The 27486-nt window shown below is 43.9% G+C and overlaps 1 protein-coding gene across 1 annotated transcript in view; it reads right to left on the reverse strand.

Annotated features, from left to right (window-relative positions):
- Nucleotides 1-5479: 5479 nt before the first annotated feature.
- efna2a (ephrin-A2a) overlaps nucleotides 5480-27486 on the reverse strand; it is a gene marked incomplete at its 3' end in the record, with an annotated part of 62955 nt that continues 40948 nt past the window's right edge. The window contains exons 2-4 of the mRNA XM_079287344.1: nucleotides 11307-11599; nucleotides 7017-7082; nucleotides 5480-5604 (exon numbers count right to left, since the gene is read on the reverse strand). Of these exons, the coding sequence (XP_079143470.1) occupies nucleotides 5480-5604; nucleotides 7017-7082; nucleotides 11307-11599 (484 nt within the window). The remainder of the gene's footprint in view (nucleotides 5605-7016; nucleotides 7083-11306; nucleotides 11600-27486) is intronic.

The following is a 27486-nucleotide window of genomic DNA, read 5'->3' on the forward strand; positions in this document are numbered from 1 at the left end:
GGGGGGCATTTGAACGCAGCACACGATGGTGGCGGATGTCCTGTCATACAACTCCAGAGAAAAAGAGGCGCTGCTCATTTTCCCCACATGAGTGCAGCATTTACCCTTCACCCAGACCCCCCCCCCACCTCGGAATTTTACATGAACACAAGAGTGCTGAATATTTTTCATCGTGTTTCTGAGAGATACTCTGAAATCTGAGCCTCTAGCATTGAATCTGCTGTGTAATTCCCAAGTTTTATGGTTTAAACCACAAAAGCCTGTTCAAGGTGACTGCAGACACTGGGCAGACTGCCAGCCCAACATATCAACTGACGATGTCTAAAAGGCAAGTGTCCCCCCCCCCCCCCCCCCCTCTCTCTAACTGCAGCTAAACATGTTTCCTTCTTGGGTCACATATAGCAGAATGCATGCCAAAAACCTACATGCTGAACATTTTGTAACAACTCAAAATTTGCACAAGGGACCGTCCGGAACTGCCCTCACTGAACTGCCCACGGTGCATGAATGGTGCCCAGCTCTCTCTGCCCATGTATCTTTTATAGAGTATACACAGCATTCATTATTCAGTAATAACACATGGCCCATCTGGACTCCTGTGACTGTGTGACTATGCATGGGTGTGTAGTCCATAGTTAACTTTCCTGCTGTGTGATTTCACCATTTAACGCCACATCCAACAACGCTTGAAGAGCTAAGTATTTCCTCTGTAATTACATCTAAGGTATAATGTGAGTGTGTTTGACATTGAGTGTGAGAGAGGGAGAAGATGAAAGGAAGAGGAAGAAGAGAAAGTAGTGAGCGGAGAGATAGAATAAGTGAATGTGTAATAGTGACTACAGATGGCACGTTCAGGATCAAGCTCTTTCATCATGCCGTTCCTCATTAACAGAGATGGGAGCGCTGCCCTAATTCCATAATTCCTAAATCATGCCTGTTAGTTGAATACGAGGAGATAATAGTACAGGGGAGAGAGGAGAATAGATCAGCCTATAGTGAGCCTGTGAGAGCGTGAAATCAACAGAAGAAGAGATGAAGAGAGGAAAAGAATGGAGAGGGGTCGCCATCTGTATTTCCTGGCTTTTCTTTTTGGTTGTTGCCAAAACCAACATCATATAGGCCAAATTTATTCTTGCCAATTATTCTCCCACATGTACGCCAGCCAATGAAAATAGCTGAAATAACCAAGTGATTAATACGATCGAGAAGGGAATACAGGGGGATATATAAGTATGTGTGTGCCAGTGACAAAGCCCAGATCACTAGTTTCTCATGATTTCAAGGAGCACATCTGTTCAATTCTGGCTCTGTTCCATCACACATTCATCTTTCCTCTCACAAGGATTGAGACATGGGAATGTTTCGAGGCCCTGCTTGATCGGGCTTAATTTTACATTAGGCGAATTCCGCTGGTACCTGGTACACTTGTCAGGACAAAGAATTGGCTGACCAAGTGTGCGTTTCAATATTCAGAGATAATTCAATTCCCTTGTCTCCTTTTCACTGGAATCTACTCCTTCTCCATTTGAACTGAGCTCTCATATGAGGCAATTTAATGGAAACTAGAGACATCGATAGCCATTAGCCCGCTTTGCACAGGAGGGCCAAACACGGCACGCAAAGGCTCATCTATTATTTATATACCTGCAGTTTTCCCTAAAAACAACTTTTTTTGTTAATATTCTTTTTGCACCACGCTGCAAAAAGAGGCAGTCAGTAGTTTCAAATAACGCTTTTAAAACAAGACTGATAAATGTTTCAAGCTAGCACTGGCCCATACAAGCCCCGATGGGGAGGAAGTGTCTATTGTCCATCTGTCTATTCATGTCCGATCTAGAGAAAACCCGCTGAGCTCAAAGATTAGAGGAAACATTTCAGATTCTTTTTTAGATATTTATCCTTCAGGCATCACCGGCATGAAATGGTTCCATGTCTTGTTCTAGGACATGTTCTGTAGGAAAATGTCCTTTGAGTGGTCTGTCATTATACATCACATTAATAGGTTGTTAATACAATGTGTGATCAATGTGTAAGTAGCATTTTACTGTTGAAGCTGGTGGAACTAGTTTTAACCACTTTATGTACAGTCCAGTGCTTCCCAAACTAGGGGTCGGGCCCCCTCCAAAGGGTCGTGAGTAAATTTGAGAGGTTGTTAAATGATTTTGACATAAAAAATACAAAAAAAAGAAAGTTCTCCTGCAAAAATATGCATGCATTTTCGGGGCTTTTTTTCTAATCTTTGTTTTTTTTAATGAAATGTTAGACAACAAACTACTTCAGGCCTCAACCATTCATTTAAATAAAACCGTGTGAGACGTTTTAACCAAATTTCCCCAAATCGGCAGAAAACAACAACAAATGAATGCACATTTTCATACTGTCATGCAAATTTTAGGAATCAAGAAAAACGGCACCATTTCTCCAGTTAGGGGCCATTGAACTACTGCATAAGATAAGGGTGTATTATCTATACATCAACTGTCAAAGCATAAACTCTTTTTTTGGTGATATTATGACTTTGATTCCGTGTTTTTCTTTTTAAATATGAAAGTAACTATCGTTATAACATGGTGGATTGGAGTAAAAAGCACAATATGTAGTGGTGCAGAAGTATAAAGTAGCAGACCATGAAAACACTCAAGTAAAGTACATGTACATGAAAATTGTACATAAGTACAGTACTTGAGTAAATGCACTTGGTTGCTTTCCATCACTGGAAGACCACACTGCTGTGAATCTGATGGAAACAAGGGAGGAAAGGCTATCAAGCTATTCAGTCTCCATGTTGTCAGCAGTTCAGATTAGCTGTCACATCGCTGAGGGAGAAACAGCTGAAGATTGGAGAAACAGCTGAAGATTGGAGAAACAGCTGAAGATTGGAGAAACAGCTGAAGATTGGAGTGGGTGATTTCATCTGAATAATTTCATGCTTTGACTGGCAGAGCTCAACGCTCACCGTCCCAAGACGTTGACGTCAGAGGAAGCTAGACCTGGCAAAATGAAGACCCAGGTGCAGTTTAATACATGAATACAATCATCTGTCCTTTGGGGGGGAAAAAAAACATCTAATGAAAATTAATTCACATTTCCACTGAAGAAATTCCACTCATTTAGTTTTTCAAGTGGACAAAAAGACAATCTTTATTTGTGTTTCTCTCCTTGATCTGACTTCTGTGTTTACTTTTGACTGACTGACTTTAATGACTGAGGTCAGCTCCCACAAAAAAATACCACAAACAGAAAAGGAGACGAACTCATACATGACGCTCAGACCTGGAGGCATCCTACCACTACCAACCATGGATCACAAACCAGAGAAGAAGAACGATAGAAGGACAGCATCAGTGGAATAGAAGAAGAGAAAACACGTATTTTAAATCTTCCACAGGCTATACCCCATCACTGCATCCCACACAGGCGTAATTAACAGTGATTTTAAATGCTACAAAAATAAGATGAAACAGGGAAGGAAGTGCTTCCCCTTGTTTGTGTTTTCTTGTGTGTGTGTGTGTGTGTCTTTGTACATGTGTGTATGTGCATGCCATGTTTTTGTAAATGTCTAGATCTGCATGTGCTTTTCTACATATGTCTGTACGTGTGTGTGTGTGTGTATCTGTACACTGGTCGTCATGTGTGTATGTATGTGTGTGTTCACAGTGCTTACTCATTCAGTTCACATCCCAACATTAAAGAAGACTCGGTCCCATGATACACACAAACTCTCTCCTTCCTGGGCTCCCTCTCTCTTTGCGCTGTTCCCTTTATAGTCACGTCCACGAATACTCCCAAAATCTCAGAGGAACCGTCCCGTTATCAAAGACTGTGCATGTATATGTGTGTGTGTGTGTGTGTGTGCATGCGCATGTGTGTTTTTGTGATGCTACCCCACAGACACACCTCGCCTCATTTGCCACAGTCTATGCGCTTCCCTTATTGGTTTAACTCTCAGACCCAGGACCAGTTTCAGTCAGTATTTATGTCCATTGTGATCTGGCCTGGGCTCTGAGGGCTGATTTCCAGTCAGTTTCACCCTGTGGGTCCATTTATCTCCCGGCCCAAGCTCATCCATCAACGACCGAAAGCCAGACAGGAGAAACAGTGTGAGGAGAGAGGCTGGATTTTTTTTTCCTTTTGATGTCTGAAAAAAAAAAAAAAGTCTCAGGGAGACCAAGAGAGCGGTAGCAGGGTGTTTCTGGTTTTCCCCATGAAAAAATATATCATCATTACAAACGAGATTGATCTGAAGGTTTCACAGTGGTCATGCAACTTGAGTGTCGCCTCCTTTTGTCACCTGTCCTCCGTTCATCCTTGCTTCGCTCTCCTCCTGCCCCCGGCACCCACCATCCCTCCAAATCCCCCCGAACCCGTTCAACCTTGCCAGTCCTAGAGAAGGTACTGTAAGTGACCACAGTCATAATAATACAGAAAGACAAAGAGGTGGGTGACCAGTGGTACATTCATACATGAGAAAGTCACGGTTCCAAAAGTCACCCGACCCAGTCGACATTAGACAGTGCCGAAGACGCCCGTGCTGCCCAGGCTGTGATAAATGCTTTGTTTAGAAACACCAATAAGACAGAACACATCCCACCCGCAAATATACACCTCACCCAACCCACCCAGAACACCCCCCTACACACACCCCACCCTCCCGCTGAAACAGCCGATGATTATACTTGTCATTAGAATGTGGTATCTTAGCTTCTCATAGAAAAAAAACAAAAATCAAACTGTAGGATTTTTGTATCACATTGCTGTGAATCTACACCGTGTCTGAAAATATCAACACATATAACATTACATTTCCGATACGGTCGTATTTATTTAAATCTGTGTTCGCATTGTTTTCCTTTTCCTTTCTGCACCGGCCGGGTCACTTTTCTTCTCTCCTTCTCTACGTTTGCTCTCATTCTCCTTGCAGTTGGAACTGGTCCAGGAAGTATAGAATTCCAATTACAATGCAAGCTTGGCCACTTCCAATTCTTGGTTTGACGATGGGATAGCAATGTGAGAAAAATCCAATTTTTGCGCATCCAGGCCTATCGCTTAATGCATCCTGCCGTGATTGGATGATAGGAATTGCACTGGAACGACAAGTTTAATCATAGCCGCGGCTACATCTACCCCATCAGTGGCCAAGAGTCAATAGACAAATCAAAAGGACCCCCTGATATGAGTGCAGAGACATTTCCCCTGTGTTTTTCAGCTGCATCAGGGATGAAGCGCAGCTTCCCAGACAGCTCAAGACCCAACCCTCTCAGCCAGTACGGGGAGCAGTGTCCGATGCTGGGCCATGGAGGGGGCTGGCAGTGGGGGTGGTTGGTGGTCGTATAGAGGTGGAGGTGGGAGAGAAGGGGAAGGGGGGGGGGGGGGGGGGAGGGGACGGAGACAGAGGGCTTCCCTAAGGAGTGGTGGATTTAGAGGGACAGCCAGCCCAGCCCAGCGACCCTGGGTGGGAGCTCCAGGACGGGGAGAGGGTTCACAGCCAGGAGAAGAGACCCAGGAGCAGTGAGGCCAGAACAGCAAACAGGACCATGGACCCTGGCTTCCAGCATGGACCTCCATCAGTCAGGAAGGGCTCTGGTGAATCATATCCCGACCCATCTGAAACGGAAAGAAGAGAGAAGCGACAAAACATCTGCACTGAGAGGGACACACACAGACCGACACAAAGACAAGACAATCTGAAACAAACTGGATGAAGGAGGGAGAGGATTTATGGAAAGAAGACGGGTAGACAAGCGGAGCTATCACCAGGGGAAAAATGTGGAAAGTGAGTGACAAACCACAAAACTCTCACAATTCAAAAGCCAAGGAAAGGCAGGGAGAAGACGAGGGATGAGGAGAGGAAAGAGGGAGGAGGAGAAGACGACAGCAACTGAGCTCTGCAGGGGGTTTAACCAACCTAATTACAGTTTAATCACAGAGACTCAGAATCTGGAGCAGCTGACACACACACACACACACATGTGCAACCACTCACAGCTCACTCTGGTGACAGTATTTCACAGATCAGATGGAAGTTGCAATGTCAGACAGATTACTTTAAGAGCAGCAAAAAAGGCAGAAATCAACGAGGAGCCGCCGCAATGACAGAATAAAAGAACGTATGTTGTTTCAGTAATTATGGAGGAGAGAATTTCCTTCCCCCTCTTAGCGATAGATGGAATGATCTCAGTCTGGAAAAGCTGCGAAGGCCGACTCTCATCCTTGTACGAAGATCTTCAAAGCCGTGTCATTATCTAGGGAGACGCGTTACTACCCAGGTTTGATTCTTTCGTCAGGCTTAGCCGGGAAGCTCATGAGGTAGAATCCGCCTTTGAAAATACGTACAGGTAGATCTTCAAGATAACGCAAGGGTAGTGTAATGGCCGCTGTAACCTGCTCCCCATGTATGTCGACACTCTGCTGAGTTACTTTCCGGCACAACCACATACTCGTGTGAGCGCTGCATCCATACGCCGATCTATCAGGGAGCTATTTTCAAAAGAGTATTTCTTATCAGGTTGCATGCTGTATAATAAACTGGGTATTAGTTACCACAAGGCTGAGGCCTAATGGGAATTTTATTAAGAAATACAAAGTGTCTATTATTAGATTAGACTTCTCGAGTATGCGATGGGTTTATTATTAGATTGCTCTCTTGTTTCTTATGAACAGATCCAGCCAGTAGAGTGATGTGGCGGCTCGGTAACATTTTTAGAGAGCACTTTCAGCCTGCTCTGTTCTCTTTCTACAAGGACAGAAGGTCTCCCTCACACCCAGTGTGATGTGATCTGATCTGATGTGAAGTGCGTATGCCACTTTGTGCCTGCGCACACTTGTGTGAGCTTGTATGTGTGAATGTGTCGGAATGTGTGCGTGAGTAAAGGTGTTAAAGTGTTGCCCGGCTGGTCTGTGAATCAGAGCAGAGAGTGTTGCCGGGGCATTCCATCAGACCTCTTACTCCCCACTCATTTTTACTTTGATAGCCAATCTGGACCTTTGCGTGTGTGTGTAGTTAAAGCGTGACTTACCTGGAGGTCTGACATACACCTTCAGCTTTAGACACGCTCGCCCCACATGGTTTGGGTGAGGAGACGCTGTAAAAAGATTGAAAGAGGAGATTAGTTGAGAGATGAAGCGATTTGTGCTGCTGTTTCAAATCATAAAGTAATTGAGATCATTTAATAAACGTTTTATTTATTTTAAATGTTGTTCTGCCTCAGAGTGCTATGAGGCTTATTATCAGGTGGTGGTTGGACTGGACTGGAGACAGTACTGTAACAATGGCAGTTGTGACCTTTTTTAAAGATGTATGTTTTCAGGAGGAATGAATGTAGATCAGATTTTGGGAGTACAGCCAGAAAGTATTGATAGACAGACTAACACACTGGTTTTGGTCTTTTCATGGGATTTGCTTACAATAAGAAAATATAGGGCTACCGCTACACCAGCCGTATCCGTTAGGTAACCCAGCTGAATGCATTCACCTGTTTTAGTATTTTAATTTAGAGGCGCCTGTTCTCAAACTAATTTGAAATTATTCCAATTACCACAAACTGACACTGTGAACGTGGCCGTTTCATGGACCCTTCACCAAGCCTCAATTTAACCCCAATTATTTGAAGTCACCGTACCTATTTATGGGTTGACAATACTTCAGTTCATCACAGATACAGTGGACATGATTATTCTGCTGACTTTATTCACTGGTGCATGGCTTTTGTCAGAAACGATGTCTGCAGGCTTTAATGTTTCATTTTTCATACATTATTATGCAGACTTTTCTCGACCTTTCTTCTTGTTCTGCAAAGTAAAACACATACATGCTATAAATTAGGTTGAAACAAAAATGTCAGAGGTGGTAAATCAAGGGTAGGGATTATAAAGAATTTCTTCTCTCATTTGTTATAATTTGACATTAATGTAGTCATTAATGCAGCCTCGAGCTTTCCTGATGACATTTATTGCTTCAAGCCGTTGGAGACTTTCTTATATTATGTCCTTTTAAGTTCTCTTAAACCCATGCTCCCAAGCTTATGAGCTCCCGTAAACATACTGAGCACTTCAGGCAATGTAAACAAGTCTGTGAGGGATCAGCCCGCACACTGGGATTCAGTCGCACTCACATTCACACCTAAGGGAAACAGCAGCTCTCCAATCGACCTAACTTGAATGTCTTTGGAATGGGGAAGGAAATCCATTCAAATTCCCCACAGACGCAGGTCCTTCTTGCCGTGAGGCGACAGTGCTAACCACTGAGCCACCGTGCTGCACTGGCTGAATGGCAAGAAAAATGTTAAAAAGTTACTATGACTCAAACTTCAAAGTAGACTCAATTCAATTTAATCTGGGTTTTTAGTCCCACCTCGCTCTGATGTGAAATAGAACTGAAGACCTTAAAGGAGATGGTGACCAACTCTCTGACCCCTCGCACACACACACACACACACACACACATACGAGCAAAAGAATGTGCACACACGCTGGTGCTTCCAGAGGTTTGCGTGGAGACCTATTGGCCTTCTCCCTTGAGGATGTCTGCAGAGCAGAGTGACCCTGGAGAGGACCATCATCAAGATCCACAGCGCACAGGAAATAAATCTGACCCTTCCTATGCCCTCTCTCCTCCCTCATTTTCTGCCCAGAACTCCTCCCTCCCTCCCTCTCTGCCCTTCACCCTTTCATGCCTTCCCTGTAGCCCACTTTCACTGCCTCAAATGTCTTCAGATGCTCCATCTACCCTCCTTACAGTGCCCAGAGGAAGCGCAGCGCTGTCCCCTAAGCCCCCGCCAGCTTTGTATCGAGCTATCTCTCCTGTTGTGTGTCTTTGTTTCGGGTTTCCCACTGTTTTCACTGACAAATGGCAACATATCAGGGTGAAAGGGCTCGAATTCCTTTTCTTCCTGCCCTCCAAAAAATGTTCACTTTTGTCATTTTTCAAAAGTCTTATCAGCTCTCCCAGCGCCTCCGTTTCCCAGCACATCCACAGCCCGGCGTCTCCTGAAAACCCATTGAAAATCACTCAACCTCATCAGATGGCAGCTGGGAGAAGTAAGGGGTGGAGTGGACCTGTCAACATGTCAACCACATGACAAATACACACACCGACGTGCACACATCGGCGCACACTCACACAGGTCTGGCCACGGATCACCATCAAAGATCGATGTGTTTTACTTCGTGGAGTATTTACGGCGAGGAGACACACACACACACACACACACACACTCATCTGAAGGGCTGGGTGGTTAAAAATGTCAAAATGTCTTCGTTTCACATCAATACTGACCTGTGTGTGTGTGTGTGTGTGTGTGCGTGTGTGTGTGTGTGTGTGTTTGTATGTGCATGTGAGAAACCATGCGAGACAAAAACGTGTGTGGTTGTCAGTCAAGATGATGGACATGGCCTTTCACGGACTCACAATCGCTTGACAACTGACCCCACAACCAGCCCTCCCCCTACAATACATGTGCACACACACACACACACACACACACACACACACACACACACACACACACACACACACACACACACTCTTTTGTTTTCAGTCTCATGTCAGGATGGACAGGGCCCCTCCATAGAGTTGTATAGTTGCTGACTATACTATTGTGTTTCTGGGACCCTTGAGGGGATTGTGTACTCTACGAGATTGGTGTGTGTGTGTGTGTGTGTGTGTGTGTGAGTGTGAGAGTGCGTGTGCCGACTGGGAAAAGTGCAGTAGGACATCGGGTGGCTGTTATCTTCGCCTCTTTCGCTCTCTGACTCTCGCCTGCTGTGTCTTTGTGACAGTGTAGACAACAGACTGGGGCAAAGAAATACTTGCAGATACTTAGTGCTCATTATTACAACTTACTCTAAAAACAAATAGTGTGGGAGGAAACATTACTTTAATCTCATTATCTTTTAATTCAGTAGTGCAGCACATTGGTTCTCAGTGATTGCACTATGTCACAAAATCGTGTTACCGCATTAGAAATACAATCCGAACACAGTAATGCTACAACAAATTGAATTAAAACCTGCCAATATCTATCACGGAATGTTTTTTTTTGTTGCCTTGGCTGATCGCTCCGCCCGTTGTGTGAATGAGAATATTCCTGTAAGGTCAGAATCTCTGTCCAAGGCCAAGAAACTAAATCAAAAAATGTGTCGCAGCTGCATGGCGACCTGAAAGCGGTGGCAGAGGAAGCTCATCCCATTATTGGTCATGGTGAGAATGCATAATCTCCCGCTGGAAAGGTTAAGGTCAGCTGTGCAGCGGCAACACAGCGAGGTAATAAAGAGACCTGTGCTGGGCTGCGTCGTGGCAGAAATGCTGCTGGAGAATCATTCGTCTACGTGACAAATTCTGATAGAATGACAGTTCAGGTTTGGTATGACGTTTAGAGAGCTTAGAGATCGAGTGAGATGACTTTGCTAATTGGTTATAAAGCAAAGTTATCAAGTTACAAGAGAAATGAATAATTACAAAAGGATTCCTTTTTGTAAAGTCATTTCACACATGGCAGCTCGACAGAATAAATTGTTTGTTCAAAAAGTTACGACACACATTCTCCTGACGTGCGACCTCTTGTGATCGTGTGAATTATGACCGTCTTCTTCTTCTTTCAACATATTCTCCCATTTGGTCGGTGGTTTCAAACAGTCAAATGTTTTGTCACAAGCCGAGCAGCGAAGCTTTTGAAAGTCAATTTAATGTGCTTTTCTGCGATTACCGACTGATCTCGCACTAAACAGTCAGGATGCGGTAAATCTCTCCTCCCAATCTGGCCCACCTAGCAGCTGAAAACAATGTTTAAGGGTAATTTGAAGCTACTATTTGTCCCATGCCCGATGAGGGAATGATACCTTTTTACACTCTGTTCAGAAAAACAGTCTCAGGGGATAAGGCCCATCTGTGATACCAATACATCGCTTGTTGGAGTGAGGAGAAACTTCAATACAGCTAATATAAAAATGATTACAAAATACGCCTGGTGACATTTTTACCACTTTGCTGAGCACACCACTTATGTCGACAGAAGCAGACAGACACATCGAGAAACAAAGAGAGTGCGAGAGAACGAGTAGGGGGAGCGAGTGAGAGATGGAAGGTGTATTTATGCGCCCCTGTGGGTGTGCGGGCGATGTTTGAGAACGCTCTCAATCAGCTTCTGTTGATTGCATATTTAGATATCGTTTACAAATGCGTATTGAACAACTAACACGCAAACAGAGGCTCGCGCGCTCGCATGCACACGGCAAACGGACAAATACCGTTTGCCTGCACACACACAACCTCACACACAGAAACACACGCTGCCTCGCTGATAACCCACAGATGTAGTAGTACTCGTGTCCGGGCCTGAACTCAAAGCCCAGGGAGAAGGGAGTGAAGAGCTGGAACTTCTCTGAGAAGCGCAGGGGTCCGTCAGGACCGCTGGGACGGTTGCACTCCCAGCGCTTGAAGCCGCGCATCCTGTGCTGGCAGGAGGTGTAGCCCTCGTGGTTGACCATGAACAGGATGTAGCGCTCCATGCGCCCGTGGGACGGAGGACCCTCGTAGTAAGGACAGTAGATGTCCAGATAGTCATTAATGTTCACTGCCACCCGGTACTCCCCGTGCCAGAACCTGCAAGACACAGAGGAAACAACGAAATTAGAATTTCTTCATGAATAAAAATAATCACAAACTCTGGAAAAGACGCACAGAATCAGCGTGCAGGGGTGAGGAGGCTTCAGCAATAGTTTACAGAGGAGAAATGAGATCGAGTGAGACATCTATTTTGAGAAAAAAAAACTAATATTCTACAATACCATGAATATTTACTACCTATATTAAGTTGCTGTGTGATTGCACAGCATAAAGGAAACTGCGGTGAGTGTCCACTGAGTTCACTCATGCTGTGCACCGTAATTATATGAAATTGTATGATCGCTGTTGGGATGTTTCTGTCCGTACATCTCCACAGGAAGATCCAAGGTTGAGCGAGCTACAGAACAGCAGAGGTGCCACGCGTTGCTCAAGGACACTTCAACACACGCTTTCTGATAGAGGGGGCTCTTGAAACCACCTGAGTCATGTGGTAGTTTGTCGCAAAAAAATATCCTGAAGGGTGTTTGCAACTATTTAACAAACACGAGGAGGCCAAAGAAAATCAATAATTATCCCTCGGGGTTCCCCAAAAGCCTGCATAGTTACTAGTTATGTTATTCTAATAAAGCTTTCCGAGCTGTGCTCCATGGGAGTTATTAGCGTGTTTGGAACATGTTCTTTTTTTCCAGTCCGAGTGCTTGAATGAGCCTTCTCGAGAGAAGTGGGTCATGTGATGGTAGAGAGCACACATTATTATCCCACCGCCCGAAGCAGCGTATAGAGTCGCTGGTGAAAGCCCACTTAGTTCCGTACACATGCAGATCACTGACGGTGGCGCGATGAACTGAAGTAGGCCAGAGGTTCCCGAAGAAGAAATATCAGTGTATCGGCACATTGTAAAGGGGATTACTTTGCGGCATTTGCCCATGCTACATTCCTTCTCCTGGCACTGAGTCAGAGAGTTCGTAAATAATACCAGATAGCATATGGAAGTACAAGATGGTGCTTCAACACTCTCTGCAAGGCAGTCAGAGTACATTAAAAACATATGGCTGCATCCCCCCCCCCCCCCCCCCTACATTATACAGGCTCTATTCATGTTTATGTTTTGATGCCAACGTTGCTCATATGGCAACTGAACTTCTGTTTACAATCTGGAAGTCACTGGAGTGAAGCAGTCTCTCTTAAAGGATAAAGTTGCCGATATTGTATATTTTTGTTATTGTCAACAAGTTCCCTTGGAACACTAAAAAAACAACAATGGTCTGTTTCTCCAAACTTCACGACTTCCCCGTCTTGTCCGCGGCTCTCACATTTGTTCTAAAGAAACTAAACTTTGAAAAATGAATCCATACTTTCATCTAGTGAAGGTAGATGAAGACTTCATAACTTCTAGGTTATGAAGACTTAGATACGTTTTTTAATCATCTTTGGACAACAGGGCACAAAGGAATATGCTACTTATCACACAATTTATCTTTGTAAAACAGTTTTAGTTTCCTATGCTGGAAAATCCACAATATGAGAGCTTCACTTTAAATGAATGGTATCTATCAGCAAAAGTTATGAAGCTGAAACGGATCAATCAATATGTATCATCTAGTACTCTAAATAGTATTTGTTTCACCGTTGTCTTAAAATACATAACTTTGTTTCATGAATAACTTTGCTTTCATATCAGCACCCTACTGTAAGAAAATACAATACATCGTTTTTTTTTTAATATTTGATATTTCAGATGTTTTATTTACTAGCACTTCATAAATAATATGTCCCAAGAGAATTGATAATCTTTTTGTTTTTGCATCTTTACCAAACCACGCTCATTTGAAATACAAGTTCCACATCGAGCCAATCTTCAGTAAACCATCTCACGTTGAATGGCTGTTTAACATCCTTTAGTGGGACATTGTAGTCTCTTTGTGGGCACGCGCACACGTCTGCAGCGGACGCTTCTTCTTCTGGTGCTCCTCATTAACATCATTGCCCACCACGGCTACAATCTATTTAATTTCAGATGTACCCCCTCGAACACATATTTTAAATTCAGCTGCCGCACATGATCAGATCTTGTTTTCTCGACGCTCAGTAAATTTGAGAAGCAGGAAAATGTCTTCGATCAAACGAGCATAAACAACGCCAGTTTGTCGGGCAAACAGACTGAGCTTTTTAAACAAATTCATCATTTTCCCCCCCCTCACCTTGGCAGTAATTGGTTGCCTGGAATGAAGACATTTTGGTCTAAGCACTGTTGGTTAGCTGGATATTAAGCTTTGGGACAAATTATCCCTATAACGGCAGCCCTATCTCTCTCCCAGAGGGCAAATCAGGAAGTGAGTTAGATGTGAAATGAGCGCCTTCATGCTTCGGTGCCCTATCAGAGTGAGTTTTGCGGGTTCTAAAGGGATCCTTGAACAGATCATTTAGAGGCATTGATCCACTAGGGAGCTCCTCGCAGCTCTCTCTGCTCCCAATCAGCTCTGATTAACAACTAAAGGGGAAAGGCAGAGAGAGAAACAGAGGGAGAGATGCACAGAATGAGAAAATAACAGCTAAAAGGATAGAAGAGAAGGAGGGAGACAGAGAGAGAGAGAGAGCAAAGACAGGGGAGTAATGGCGATACGTGTGGAAAGAGGACAAAAGAAAGAGAAAGACAGAGAGAGGAGGGGGACGGAGAGGGATAATGAGATTGCACGAAGTGAGAGTAAAACAAGACGGAAAGCAGAAAAAAAGGAGGAGGAAAGAAAGAGCAGAAGAGGAGGAGGAGGGGGAGAAGGGCAGCTGGAGGAAGAGCAGATGGAGGAGGAGGTTTTTTTGTCTTTCATTTCAATTTGTACAACTGTGGTTTTCCATCTGACTCAAATGTGCTTTGCCTGTTGATTGTGCACTGATACATTTGTGGATGACTCCCATCAGAGCATTAGTGCTTTGGGCATACACTGTATGTGCGTGTGTTTGCTTGAATGGATGCAAGTATGTGTGTGTGTGTGTGGTCGGTTAAATGGTAGCTTGGTAAAGTGGGTCCCGATGAGTGAGGATGCTCAATCCAAGAAAGGGCTAATGTGCCAGGATACATTAGGTTGTATTAAGCCACTCAGCGCCCTGCCCTGCTCCTGTGACACTGTCTGCATTCCTAATACAGCCAGGCATGAAGAAGCTGTGTGTGCAAGTGTGTGTGTGTGTGTGTGTGTGCAGGTATGTGCCACCGAGCTGTTAAACAGGACATGTCGGTGTGCAGTTAAGTGTGGATGAGTGTGTCCCTGCATCCCCTGCTCTCAGGCTGTGTGTCATTAGGAATTAAACACACTCACTGCGCTGGCCAAAAAGACACAGGAATGCTCTCACACTTACAGCCCACCTCTTCCTCATGGAGCTTATGTGCACGATGTGTGTGTGTGTGTGTGTGTGTGTGTGTGGGTATCGGTGTGTATTTCTTTCAATGTGCATATTGGTGATCACAGTTTGCAAATGATTAAACCCTATCGCACCTGTTAGAGACATTACAAATATTCCGTCACACTTTATCTGAAGGGATGTGCACGAAGCCGCCATGACACTAATAAAAACTGACATTAATCAAACTTCATGAATGTTTATGATTACGAGGTTGCTATTAAAGAGTACGTCAACACCTCCGGAAAGTCTTATTTTTGCAGCGATGTGGCAGTGTACTCCAGGGTGTGTCAGTTCACCGTGACATCACAGTCGAGTGTAGCTACAGGTACAACGCAGCACACTGATGGGTGGGGTCAGAGGTGAAATGCAGCTTTTCAGGCCGACGTTAAGACAGCCTGATGGTTTCCCCGCTCTCACGTTAACATGTACTGAGTGCATAATAACTTCCTCGTCTTAAAGTTTCAGTTCACCCCCCCCCCCCCCCACTCCCCCAGTTCACTGCTACTCTGTGGAGTATCCAGAGCAGAAACACTGACATTGCTGTTGAGTTATGAAGTATTTTTTCAATGCTGTGAATTCCATTCGCCTTCACCACATTGAAGACGGCAGCAGAAACCTCAGAAAGACGTCTCACAGGTCTGTCTGCAGGACTACATACCATCAGGGGAGAATATAGTTTTTAAACTAACCCTTTAAAATATATTTTCACTCAAATCAAATTTAACCAGCAATACAAGTTTAACAACACCATTGAATGGTATACTGAAGGTACTTTAAGCTTCAACAGTTGCAGCAATTAAGGAGCAACTGCATCAGTGTGGAGTTGTGTCTCTGTCCACCTGATGAATGTAATATTCGTTCTCTTTGTGCTCCGTTTTTTTGGCCTTCATCAACTCCTGAGGGAAATATCTGCCTCTTTGGCTGCCTGTTTATTGTTTGGTGCTGAGCAGGTATCGTGTACAGAGGGGTTTAGAGGTTTTTCAGCTGCCTGCTGAACCCAAACATTCAGAGGGCTAGACAACCAGCTGAAACCAGCTCACGATAAAGCTCCGTAAAGCTGCGGGCAGCTGCAGATTCAGGTGATGATTCTGTCGGTTCGTCACTTCAAGCGCAGCACTTCATATTTCACATTGTCATTTGATACATAAAATAACGATTGCAGCCGCTTGCTGGCTTTGGTGACCCCTGGTTTTACTGTAGGATCAAAATAGACAATGTTGCACAACCTGCAGACGACGCACTTCCAGCCTCAATCAATCCAACCGGAGGACATTGTGTATGTGTTGCTTTACACCCGCACGTTCTCAGACTGACAAACAAAAACATCTCCAAAACTTAAACCAATACAGCGGGCTTTAAGGTATCTTACAACAAAGTACAGCGCAAAATGATAAAAAATTTCACGAATCCTTTGTAAAGTCTGATCGTCAGACAAGAAATAGTGCACACACTTCTTATTTTCCAGGTGATAAAACTTGATTATCTTTTATTTCCAGAGATCGCTTTTTGTACTTCTGGCATATTGACAGTCAATATCATTTTGAAACGTAACACTACCAAAAGGAGGAAAACTTGAAAATTAGTTTCAAGGATGATAAGAAGATAGATCTTCAGCCGTGTCTTCATGAAAAAGACATAATCTTAAAATGTGCCCATGAAACAGATTGTTGTTGAAGGGCATGATGTTCCGTGCACGGTGTTTATTCAGTTTTATGTTCCGCAGCATTTCTTTTTAATATCGTCAGAGTGTAAACCTGTGCAATATGATATGATGGTTTGCTTTGTTCTTAATCCCCTGATCTCTCACAGATTCTCCTCACTCTTTCACTGCAATTGAATTGTCTGGTGAGGTTAGCCAGATGCAGCTGGAGGATTCGGATTTTGGCTGCTCGCTCTCATATGGATGTAAAAGGTTCATTCAGAGGCTTGGACCACGATCAGTAAAAAAAAAAAAAAAAAAAAAGAAAAAATGGTGTAAAAGGGTATTATGGTATTGTGCGCACACGTCAGGATGAAAAGAAAATAGAAATTCAGGAGTTTAAAAGTTTAAATGAAAGTTTGAAGAGAAGAATAAAAGCTTATGTCTTCGTGTGTGACGGGATGTGTGTTTGTGTCCTGTAGATACACTTACAGTAAAACGTGTGTGTGTGTGTGTGTGTGTGTGTGTGTGTGTGTGTGTGTGTGTGTGTGTCTGTGCGATGTGGCCACATCTCAGTATTCTAGCATCACTGACTCATCAGCATAAACTCTCAGCATGGCTGTGATCAAAGCTGCTTGGAGAAGCCTCGGATGTTTACCACGCCTGCCTGCATCCTAAACAGCAGGCCGGATCAACCAGCAAACATCAAAGGACGCTTCGCTCTCTCCGTCTCTCCCTCTCACTATGTCACCCCTTCTCTCCATCCACAACTTTCTCTTTTTCTCCATCCATCACTCTTGCTGATGCGGGCATTCACGCTGTGACCTGAAATATATATATTTCTTTTTAAATATCGCTCTTGGTCAGTCAACGGAAATGCTTTCCGTGCACCATCTTGTTTTTGGTTCAAACGGCGCTTCAAAGAGAAGCTCCAGAGAGAAGCTCCAGAGAGAAGCTCCAGAGAGAAGCTCCAGAGAGAAGCTCCAGAGAGAAGCTCCAGAGAGAAGCTCCAGAGAGATTTAATGATGCAACGTTTCTACCTACAAGATCGAGCATGTAAAAGCATGTAAAAAGAAAAAAGACGTGATGACAACCTCTCTCCTTTCTTTGTATGCTTTGTTGTTGTTGTGCCATTTGTTGTCATTTCATTTGGATACATTATTAAAGGTGCTCTGTGGAATATTTAACCCTTAGTAGCACTACAGGGTCAACGTTTCTATGCTGCACGCACGGAGACCGACCTACAAGAAGAACGACAGCATCAGCTGCTTCGGCAGTGGCTGTGGCAATTATCACGGGAGAGAAGGAGCTAGTCAGGTAATTACAGAGCAACAAAGTCTGTGGAAGGAGGAGGTCGAGGTGAAAGGATGGATGGGTCAACAAAACATCACTGTAAGACGGGAGACAGCTGCTCAATGACGTCAATCATTTCCAAACCACAACCACTCCTAAACCATGATCTTTCCTCAAACCTAACAAAGTCATTTCACGTGATCAAACCTAACCAAACCTCAGCCATAGCGTAGTCACGTCATAAAACTGATTTATTGGTTGGCACAGACAAATGACGTTGTTCAGGTGATAGGAGCGTCAGATCAGAAAACGTATTTTGGTGTTTAATTTTGAGGATTTGTTGCGTATTTGTTGCATGTACACAAGGACGTAACTGACAGAATTCACATTCTGCAATGACCATGGCGCTGTCCAGCTGATCAAGTCGCCAATTAAATGAAAATGAAATGTAAATGTAAGGCAAGCATCTCAATAGCGAGAGTAAAAAAAAGAAAAAGAGTTGCTTATTCCCCACATCGCTCCATGTTTCTTGGAAAAAGAGTCAAGAAGGACAAGTGGACAAATCACATGTGGATCGATTTTTCAATTTCTAAACATCCAATTCATCCTCGCTTATCCAGCTGAAAGGAAAAGTTGAAGTTCAACTTCTGTTGCCGACTTCTCTCTGCAGTTACAGACAATGAGTGATACTTTCTGCCAGCACTGAGTTTATCACGAAGCGCATTAAGTCTACTGCTGTCGTATATGGAATGTGATGCAGAAATAAACTTGACTGTCACCATTCTCTTACTAGCGGTAATGAACATCCTGTTTGCTCTCTTCTGCATACAAACAAAAGAAAAAATGGAGTCTATTAAATGTGAAATTTTATATTGAGCATCTGAAATGTGCATAATTTCACCTAATTTTGTTTTTTTGCCAGGAAGAAAGGTTTGTCTGTAAGTAGTCTCAGTTTAAGTTACGTTGCTGTCTCAGTCTGCTGCGCTGCAGCTTCAGTCACTCTTAATGTCTCTCCAATTAACTCCACATTACTCTCCGTTTCTATCTCTCCGTCTTCATCTACTCCTGTCTTCACTCTGTCTTTTGCTCCTTGTCTTTCCTTTCTTTCCCTCAATCTTCATCTCTCCTCGCTTCAGATTCATTTGCTCGCTCTCCTCTTCTTCCTTTCTCTTCTTTCCCCCACTTTCCCAGGAGCACAGCAGCATCTTTTGACATTGTTACTTTCTCCTCTTTTCAGTCTTCATGGCTCCCCTTCTGTTTTCTCTTCCTTGTTCTCTCCGCCGTCTTAACTTCCCCCCACCCCAATTGGTGTTTTTCTATTCCCCGCCCTCTGCTTTCAGCTTGTTCTTTATGCATGCTTAAAATTATTCCACACACACGCACGCACGCACACACACACACACACACACACACCTTCCTCTTGCTAAGACTCTTTAGCTGCTTTTCTCTCAGCATGCGCTGTTCCTTTCTCATGCTGTCGTCTCTGCCTGCGTCTCCCGCTGCATTGCTGCCGATTGTTATCGGTATGTGGGGCAAAGTAAATACTTTACCTCCTCCCACATAAACGCATGCACGAGACACACATACACTTCACTTATATGCATACAAAGATATGATGCTGGGGCACATGTAACCATATTAACACCCTAACCCTAAGCACATTGTAACACGTTAACACACACACAGTGAGACATCCACGTTACACAGGGAAATACTGGGGGTTCATAAACACTGATGTTTAATTATGTAAATTATCTCTTGATCCTCACTTCAAAGTAAACGCACGCATATGAATAATAACAAGAGTATCGTACTGTACGTCGTACGGCACACACTCACACTCCCCAGCTCAAGTTGTGCTGTTTTTGAGTTCTACATCTGTCACTCTGAATAATGTCGCCCATAGATCACCGTGGTGACATTCAGCACATCTGAAAGGTTATTATGTATTTCTTCAAGACGGGCAACATGGACCCCCCGCGGATTAACCGCCGCCTGTGCCAATCCCTGGCACATTCACACACACACACACACACACACACACACACACACACACACACACACACACACACACACACACACACACACACACACACACACACACACATACACACACACACACACACACACACACACACACACATGCCCACACTGTCAGACACAAACATGCTCCCCATCATACCTACAGACACATACAACCAGAGACCCACGGCACTGATATTAACATAACAAAACCTGTCGGAGATCCCCGGTAGGGTAATTGTCACCTTGGTGATGCGGTAGCTGGAACACATACACACACACACACACACACACACACACACACACACACACACACACAAAAAGTGGAGACAGAATAGAGCCAAAGTCACAGATAGATGGACAAGCAGGATGAGTTCGTCAGACAGACGAGATGAGAGCTCGGACAAGCTGACAGACAGAGTGCATGATATGCCGATATCACTCTCCTTGTTTTCTGAGGGACGTTCGCCGCGATGCAGGACCGGCTTTGGCACCTTTCGACGGCGTAAACGGCAGTGGAGCTGGATTGGTGTCGACAGTGTTTGCCCAAAGCGAAGCGCTAAAGAGTTGATGGCTGGTGTCCGAGTGCACCAATGGGAATCTCTCAACACATGGGGGGGGGGGGATTGTCGAGGACAAGAAAGGATTTGTGTCAGTGCCCTGCAGAAATGTCACGTAGCCACAGAGTCAATGTTTAAAGAAGGGAGAAGAGCCGCACTGATTTATTTTTCATTCCATCTATACTCACGCATTCCTTTGATGCTATGATGCAGTTTTAATGACTTTCTTTTTCTTTTACAGATTGCGACACACTTTTGGATGTCAATCAACATGACCACAAATATTTTATCTCACAAAACTTTTTTATCATTCCATTCTTTGTGGATTCGTTTCCAGAGACATCCACCCCACGTTTGGCCGTGATAACAACTTTGCCCTCGCAGGACAGAGCTGCCAAATGAAACCCTCCATTGTTTGGCTCTCTTACATATTCATGATCTTTTAGCCTCATACTCTGCTCCAATAAAGCTCCACAGTCCAGGTCCAGTAAGAAGGCAAGGCTTCTCTTGTTAGCTCAAAATGTGAAGAAAAATAATCCCCCGTTAGTTTATCCAATTGTTAACAATTGTTAACGCTAAACATTATAACCTTCATGGAGGTAGTGTTTATTACAGGACCGTTGTATTAGATTGCATTATTTTTAGCGAGCCGTATTTAATAAACTGAGTGTAATTCTCTACGTTGCACCGTTCTTGTTGCACTGACAAGTCAGACTGTCAGTCAGACTGACAGAGTGATAGACGGACTGACAACACGATTATGTAAGTGACTGATCCGTCCAGCTAAAAGGCCATCAGGCTTGTTAACTGACCACCTGAATATAAAAAAGGTGGCCAGCTGTCTGGCCGACTACTAATCTTTCACATGAACTGCCTGTCTCGCTCAGGCTTCCCCCCCCCCCCCCCCCCCCCCCACCCGGCTCAGGGATGTTTCATCTCATATTGACAGGTTGATCCAGATTGACGAGGTGAACTAATCCATGTAGTTTGGGACTCTGTTGGTTGGAAGTCACAGAGGGCAGAGGGAGCGGGGTGGGGGGGGGGGGGGGGGGCGGGGGGTATGGATTGCTTTGCGGCATCGCTAATGAGTAATTAAACACTTGAATGGAGTCCAATTAAGATACACACTGTGTTTGCAGGCACACACACACACACACACACACGTCGACACGCAAGTAAACATCGGCATGTAAACACAATCTAAGGCACACTATAGGGGAGCATGCACGCTCGTGCTAATAGTCACACTCCTGTGAGTAAATAAAAAATACACACACACACACACGCACACACACTCTCTCTCTCTCTCTCTCTCTCTTTCTCGCTCTCTCTCTCTCTCTCTCTTAAGTCTCGCCACGTTAAGTGGAGCCATATGTGCTGAACGTAACGTGGTTCTGGATGGATTGAAGGTCAATGCCGTCTGACTCTAACGGCGAGCATCTCCTTCCCTCCCTTTCGTCTCACTTTCTCTGCTCGCTGCGATTGTCTCTCCGTCTCAATCTCCACCTCTGACTCTCTCCGACGTTCTGTCCGTTTCTCTTCATGTCAATCTTCGTTCTTGTCACTCAGTTCCAATTCAATCTCGCTGCCAATTCCAAGCTGCAGAAGCCCAAAAAACAAGAACAACAAACAGATTCTGAACCGAGATTGTCTCAAATTTGATATGAGCTCTGTTTGCGTTAACCTGACCGGAGCTCTCTAATGGTCAGGTGGATTACGCCTCTCAGGATCAATGGGCAGAAGCAGCATGTCGTTGTTAAAGCCAGGGTATTCTTGGAACTGAATAGTTTGTCTAAAGTGTTGTCTGACCCAGCTACGACATATTTTAATCAGTTAAGATGGACAAGGTGGACGTCAAGGTGATATGAGCCACATCAAACAGTTAAATAAGAGAGAAAAATACATTTTCATTTTTTATATGTGTCATTTGGGAAACTATCTCCGATTGCCACCTATCAAACATCACAAAGTCTCTTTCTTCCTAATTCTTTTCTACAAGTAATGCCGGCTCTCTGTCTTTCTGTATTCCTGTCTCCCCCTCACCACATCTTCCATCCCACTGCGCCCAAACCTTCTTTTCTCATCTTCAAGAAAAAAGGAAGACAGCCGTGTTCGATTTAGACAAGTTAAGACAACACTACCGGCTCAGCTGTCAATCAAACACATACACCCACTCAGAGATTTAAAGTCTAAAGGAGCATTTATTACCTACTCCAAGGACCATCTCCCTTCCTGTCAAGAATAAAACATATATGTTCATAAAGACTTTGAAATTATTTTTGTGTAATGTAATTATCATTTCAGGTCAGCAAAGAACCACTGCTGCTGTGACCAAAAACCTCAGAAGAATCCTCTTTTTTTGGGGGCTGTAAATTCCCTTTCTCTCATCATCTTCATCTGTTAAGACTCTCCTCTTTTTGTCTCTCCACCTCCTGCCTCTACCATCTCTTTTCCCTCTCCCTCTCTCTGATCATCGTCTTCCACGGCGCTCTTCGCTCCAAATTTTCCTCCCCTACCCTTTCATTCTCTCCCTCGCTCTCTCTCTTTCCATCTGGTGTCTCTCTATGAACATTAATCAGAGTGCTCAAGCACCATGACCAAAACAACTCCACAGAGATTCGCTGCTTCTCCCTCAGAGTCTCTCTTCCTCAGTCTTGCTCCCTTTTTTTTCCTCAAATAGTCACAGATAGCCTCCACCCACCACCACACACACACACACACACAGAAGAAATCCATAAACATCAGTCAATCTTGGTTATGATTTCAACCTGGCCTGAAGCTACATTGGCCGTGATGGTATAGAAGTCTTTCATCCATCTTAAAACGTACTGTTGTGTGCAGAGAGCTGATTTTCACAGAGTACGCTCAAACTGCGGGGGGGACAAATTGTGCAAAGATGTCCTGCGGTAATGTTTTTCATACGCTTATTTCGGGGGCCCCATCCATCACCGCAGAGTCAATGCAAATCACTGACTGAGTCACGAATTCACGTTACCAAACGGACCCTCAATCTTTTTCCACTGGCAGCGGCCACGAAGGAGGCTGCAGCTGATTCTGCTATTAAAATTCACAGTTGGGATCACATCTGGATGCTGCGAAGCCCATGACATTCTGAAATGGTTCTGGTCAACAGCCTACGGCTTGTTGATGAGGACATTGCCATTCGGAATGACATTGGCCGGGATCAAAATCGTAGAGCATTATGAAGAAGCAGAAACACACAAAGATATGCATCTATATACTATGAGAAATATGCCATATTAGCCATGCTCCGGGATGAAAATCTCTGAATCATTATCTTAGTTGTCGCTGAAATACGTCCAGGACTCTCACTGCACTCATGCCATGAAATACATCCCATTAAAACACTGCAGCACTGCTCAGTTTTATGGAGCGTTAAGTTGCGACAGTGTGACTTTTAAAATTCTTGAATTTGGGCTTTTTTTTGGGTGACATGCCACCCACAATTATTTCTGTTGAAAATATCTGCCAGGTGATGCCAGTGAGAGGGCCGGGGGCGATTACTTTGCATATTCTACACAGCGTCACAAAAAGTTGTCACTATCCGGAGTCAAAATTCTGCTTAGTGTGTGAATTGTGCAGCATTTTAACAGCTAGAATTTGAGGTCCTTTACCCCTTCCAAGCCTATATGCCATATATATATGCTTGGAAGGGGTAAAGCACCTCAAATTCCAGCTGTATAAGTAATGTTAAACTCCACCTAACTGCCTTTTCCCCCCTCATTTCCTTAAAACAAAGCAAGTACAGCATCCACCATGACTAAAAGTCAAAGCCAACGCAGAAGTGAGTAAAAAATCTAAATCATCGGAGAAAGCGTTAATTCGACTCCAGGGCACATTTATTTTTACCAAACTGCTGAAAGTGCAATTTTGGAAACAAAGAAAAACCTTTTACTTTTTAATCCAAAACTCAAGAAAGTTATTTATATTGTCCTATATTCATGAAAGCCCCAGAAGTCTTTTTAGTTGGTTACGAGTAGATTCAAGATGACTGTGGCACAAAAGAGTGCACAATATATATTTGTTCAGTGTATTCATCTATTCATTTGATTATTGTTTTTGTTTTTGCATTAATCGGGGGGTGCAAACAACATCATTTTCTTTTACAATCACTTTACAGGCATCTTCACTGTCTGGTATTACATTCTCTCGATTCCTCTGATACACCTCATCCCCCAGCAGCAGAATGTCCTCTCCATTGCACTTTTCCTTATTTTATGTTGTATGTAAACAGGTTATTCTTACGCTCCACTCAACCTAAAATAACCTGATAAACGTGTCTTATTTTATCACACTCAGCACGGAGCTTCTTTACCCCCAAGTTGGCTCTTTAAAGTAGGCTTCAGTGTATTTATTAAAAGAATAAATATGGTCCAGGACTTCCAGAGTTCCCTTGAGAAGCCTTCAAGTGACGTCACAGAAGATAAAGCCACAGCTCTCTACAGCCTAATGGATTTGTGCTGACCTATGAGTCAGAGTCTGACTCACAAGAGCTCAATTCAACCTTCTAATCCAGCTGACCAATATGAGTTTGAATAAAGCACGCTGATTATAAATCCCCACCTGCAGTACTAAATTCTATTAATAAATGAATTTAATTAAAGTCACTTAGTTTAGTCTATTTGCACAATAATTAAGATATAACAATAGAAAAAAACAGCAATACAGTGCAGGAGACACAAATATAAAAAATGAAACTCATTAAAAATGAAAGAAAACAACAAAATAACAAAGAAAGAAGAACACATAACACAAAGAACATCTATATACACAAAACACACGAAATAGCATAAATCGTAGTAGAATTAACAAGCAGAAGTAGTAGATCTAGAATAAGTATGTACAACCAACTGAAATATCTTCATAGGCTTCTAGATGAAATGAGACGTTTCTTTAACTGTGTTCTAAGAGCTGGAAAAGGAAGATATTGATGTCAGAGGCATATTGAGTGAATTTCACAACTCTGGGCCTTCAATTTAAATCTGATAAAAAATGTATGTCTTGATGTACAACAATAAATTAAATGGAAATCATTTCTTTGCCTGGTTGAATGTGAGTGAATGCCTGACGATAAAATAAAAAAGAGCTTATAAAAACAGTTTTGCGACACTCCATAAATGCCAGAAAAAATTCAAGGAATAAGCTGCTGTGTTGGAGCAGTGATGTAGTGATGCAGAATGTGGCACATTGGCCACTTTTTCTGGTCGGAACTACGAGGCAGGTGAAAGGTTACAGCTCGGATGAAAACGCCGCAACACCAATTACTTTTGCTCGGTTGCCTCTGGCCGCTCTCATACAAAAATGCATTCGAATTGAAATCGAAACAATTTGACTTAATGGTCAGTTACATGTCAGAACGGATGGATTTTTTTTTATCTCTGTTGTTTTTATCCCGGATCTGTTAGCGTTGAAGCACATTTGTCTTGGGAGGATGTGTGCTGCGAGGAGCGATATGGCAGATCAAGGGTTAAGGCTTTAAGAGGACGATGTGTGTTCAGTCTTGTTTTCATTGTGAAGAGAGAGAGAGAGAGAGAGAGAGAGAGAGGGGGAGAGCTTTCTTTCCCTTTTAAATGAGAACACAGCTTTTCTCCAACGGTGGCCAAACCTTGACCCTCAAACCGTTCTAGAAATAGGCATTCGCTAAGGGATGAAAAAGAAAGAAACACACTTTCACTTTCATACACACACACACACACACACGCACGCATGCACGCACACACGCACACACACACACACACACACACACACACACACACACACACACACACACACACACACACACACACACACACACACACACACACACCTGCATGGTTTTCCACTTTTTCACTCTGGGGAGAAGGTGAACTCATATTGTCGACTGCTGAGTAAAATACAGCAAAATACACAAACACACACACACACAGACACACACACACACACACACACACACACACACACACACACACACACACACACACACACACAGAGAGACCCTGTAGACACAGACCCAGACTGTTGTTCCAGATGTCTCCTTTTCCTTTTTTGTTGTTGATATGTGTCCCAGGAGATAGGTTGGGGGGGTGCGGGTGTGTACTTCACTGTCTTCAACTCACCAGTTTGCTATATGTCTATATGTTTGCGTCTTATAGCACAGTATGGGTATTTTCAGATCCGATCAGAATGTGGAAAACAAGACATGAATAAGTAAACTTCTCCAGTGTTGCTGCGGTGTTGCTTTCTCTCTCGAACCCTCTCGGTTCGGCTCCACTGTCGACCATCGACGCGGCCTCTCTCCTGCAGCGACTCGACGGCTGAGGATTGAGCTGATAAAACATTTAACAAGTGAAATGCTGCACAGCAGAGATGTTTTGGTGTGTCTTCAACTTTAAAGTTCACAAATACTAGCTTCAGCTCCAGGCAGTGAGCCCATGCCATAAAGATGTGATTCATGCAACAATCTGGTTTTGATGAGAATGGCTCTCAGACTTCGAAATGGATGCGAACAAAGTCCTGCTGCTTAAGCTCCAGAGTCTCTCCAAATCCCCCCCCCCCTTTAATCGCCCCAAATCTCCTCTCCTACCCCACTTCTCCAATCTCGCCTCCTCCTTTGCTATCCCCTTGACGCCAACGGTAGCACACGGGGCTCTGCTTCTTGGCGGCGCGACAGGAAGTGAGGCCAGACTGCGACAGACTGCTTCTTGCTGGTCGACGGAGTTTGTGGCTCACGTGTGGCCCCGGCGGCTGTAGCTGTGTTTACCAGCTACACATAGATGTATGGCCTTCAACTCTTTTTACTGCCTTCGTTTCAGTAGATCCGCTCCCCAAGAGGAAGTGGGAGTAAAAATGTAAATGTTGTTCTGTTTTTAGCCGTCTGAAGGCGTACAGCATGATTTGACAACAAGCAAGTCAAGGTTTTCAGTTGAGTTGTAGTTCATGACATTGTGAAGGAGGATATTGCATTCATTCAGAGCCGTGATTGAGAGATTGGTGGATGCCTGATGGCAATCTTC

The sequence above is a fragment of the Melanostigma gelatinosum genome (assembly GCF_949748355.1).
Source record: "Melanostigma gelatinosum genome assembly, chromosome: 16".
Classification (NCBI taxonomy): Eukaryota; Metazoa; Chordata; class Actinopteri; order Perciformes; family Zoarcidae; genus Melanostigma; species Melanostigma gelatinosum.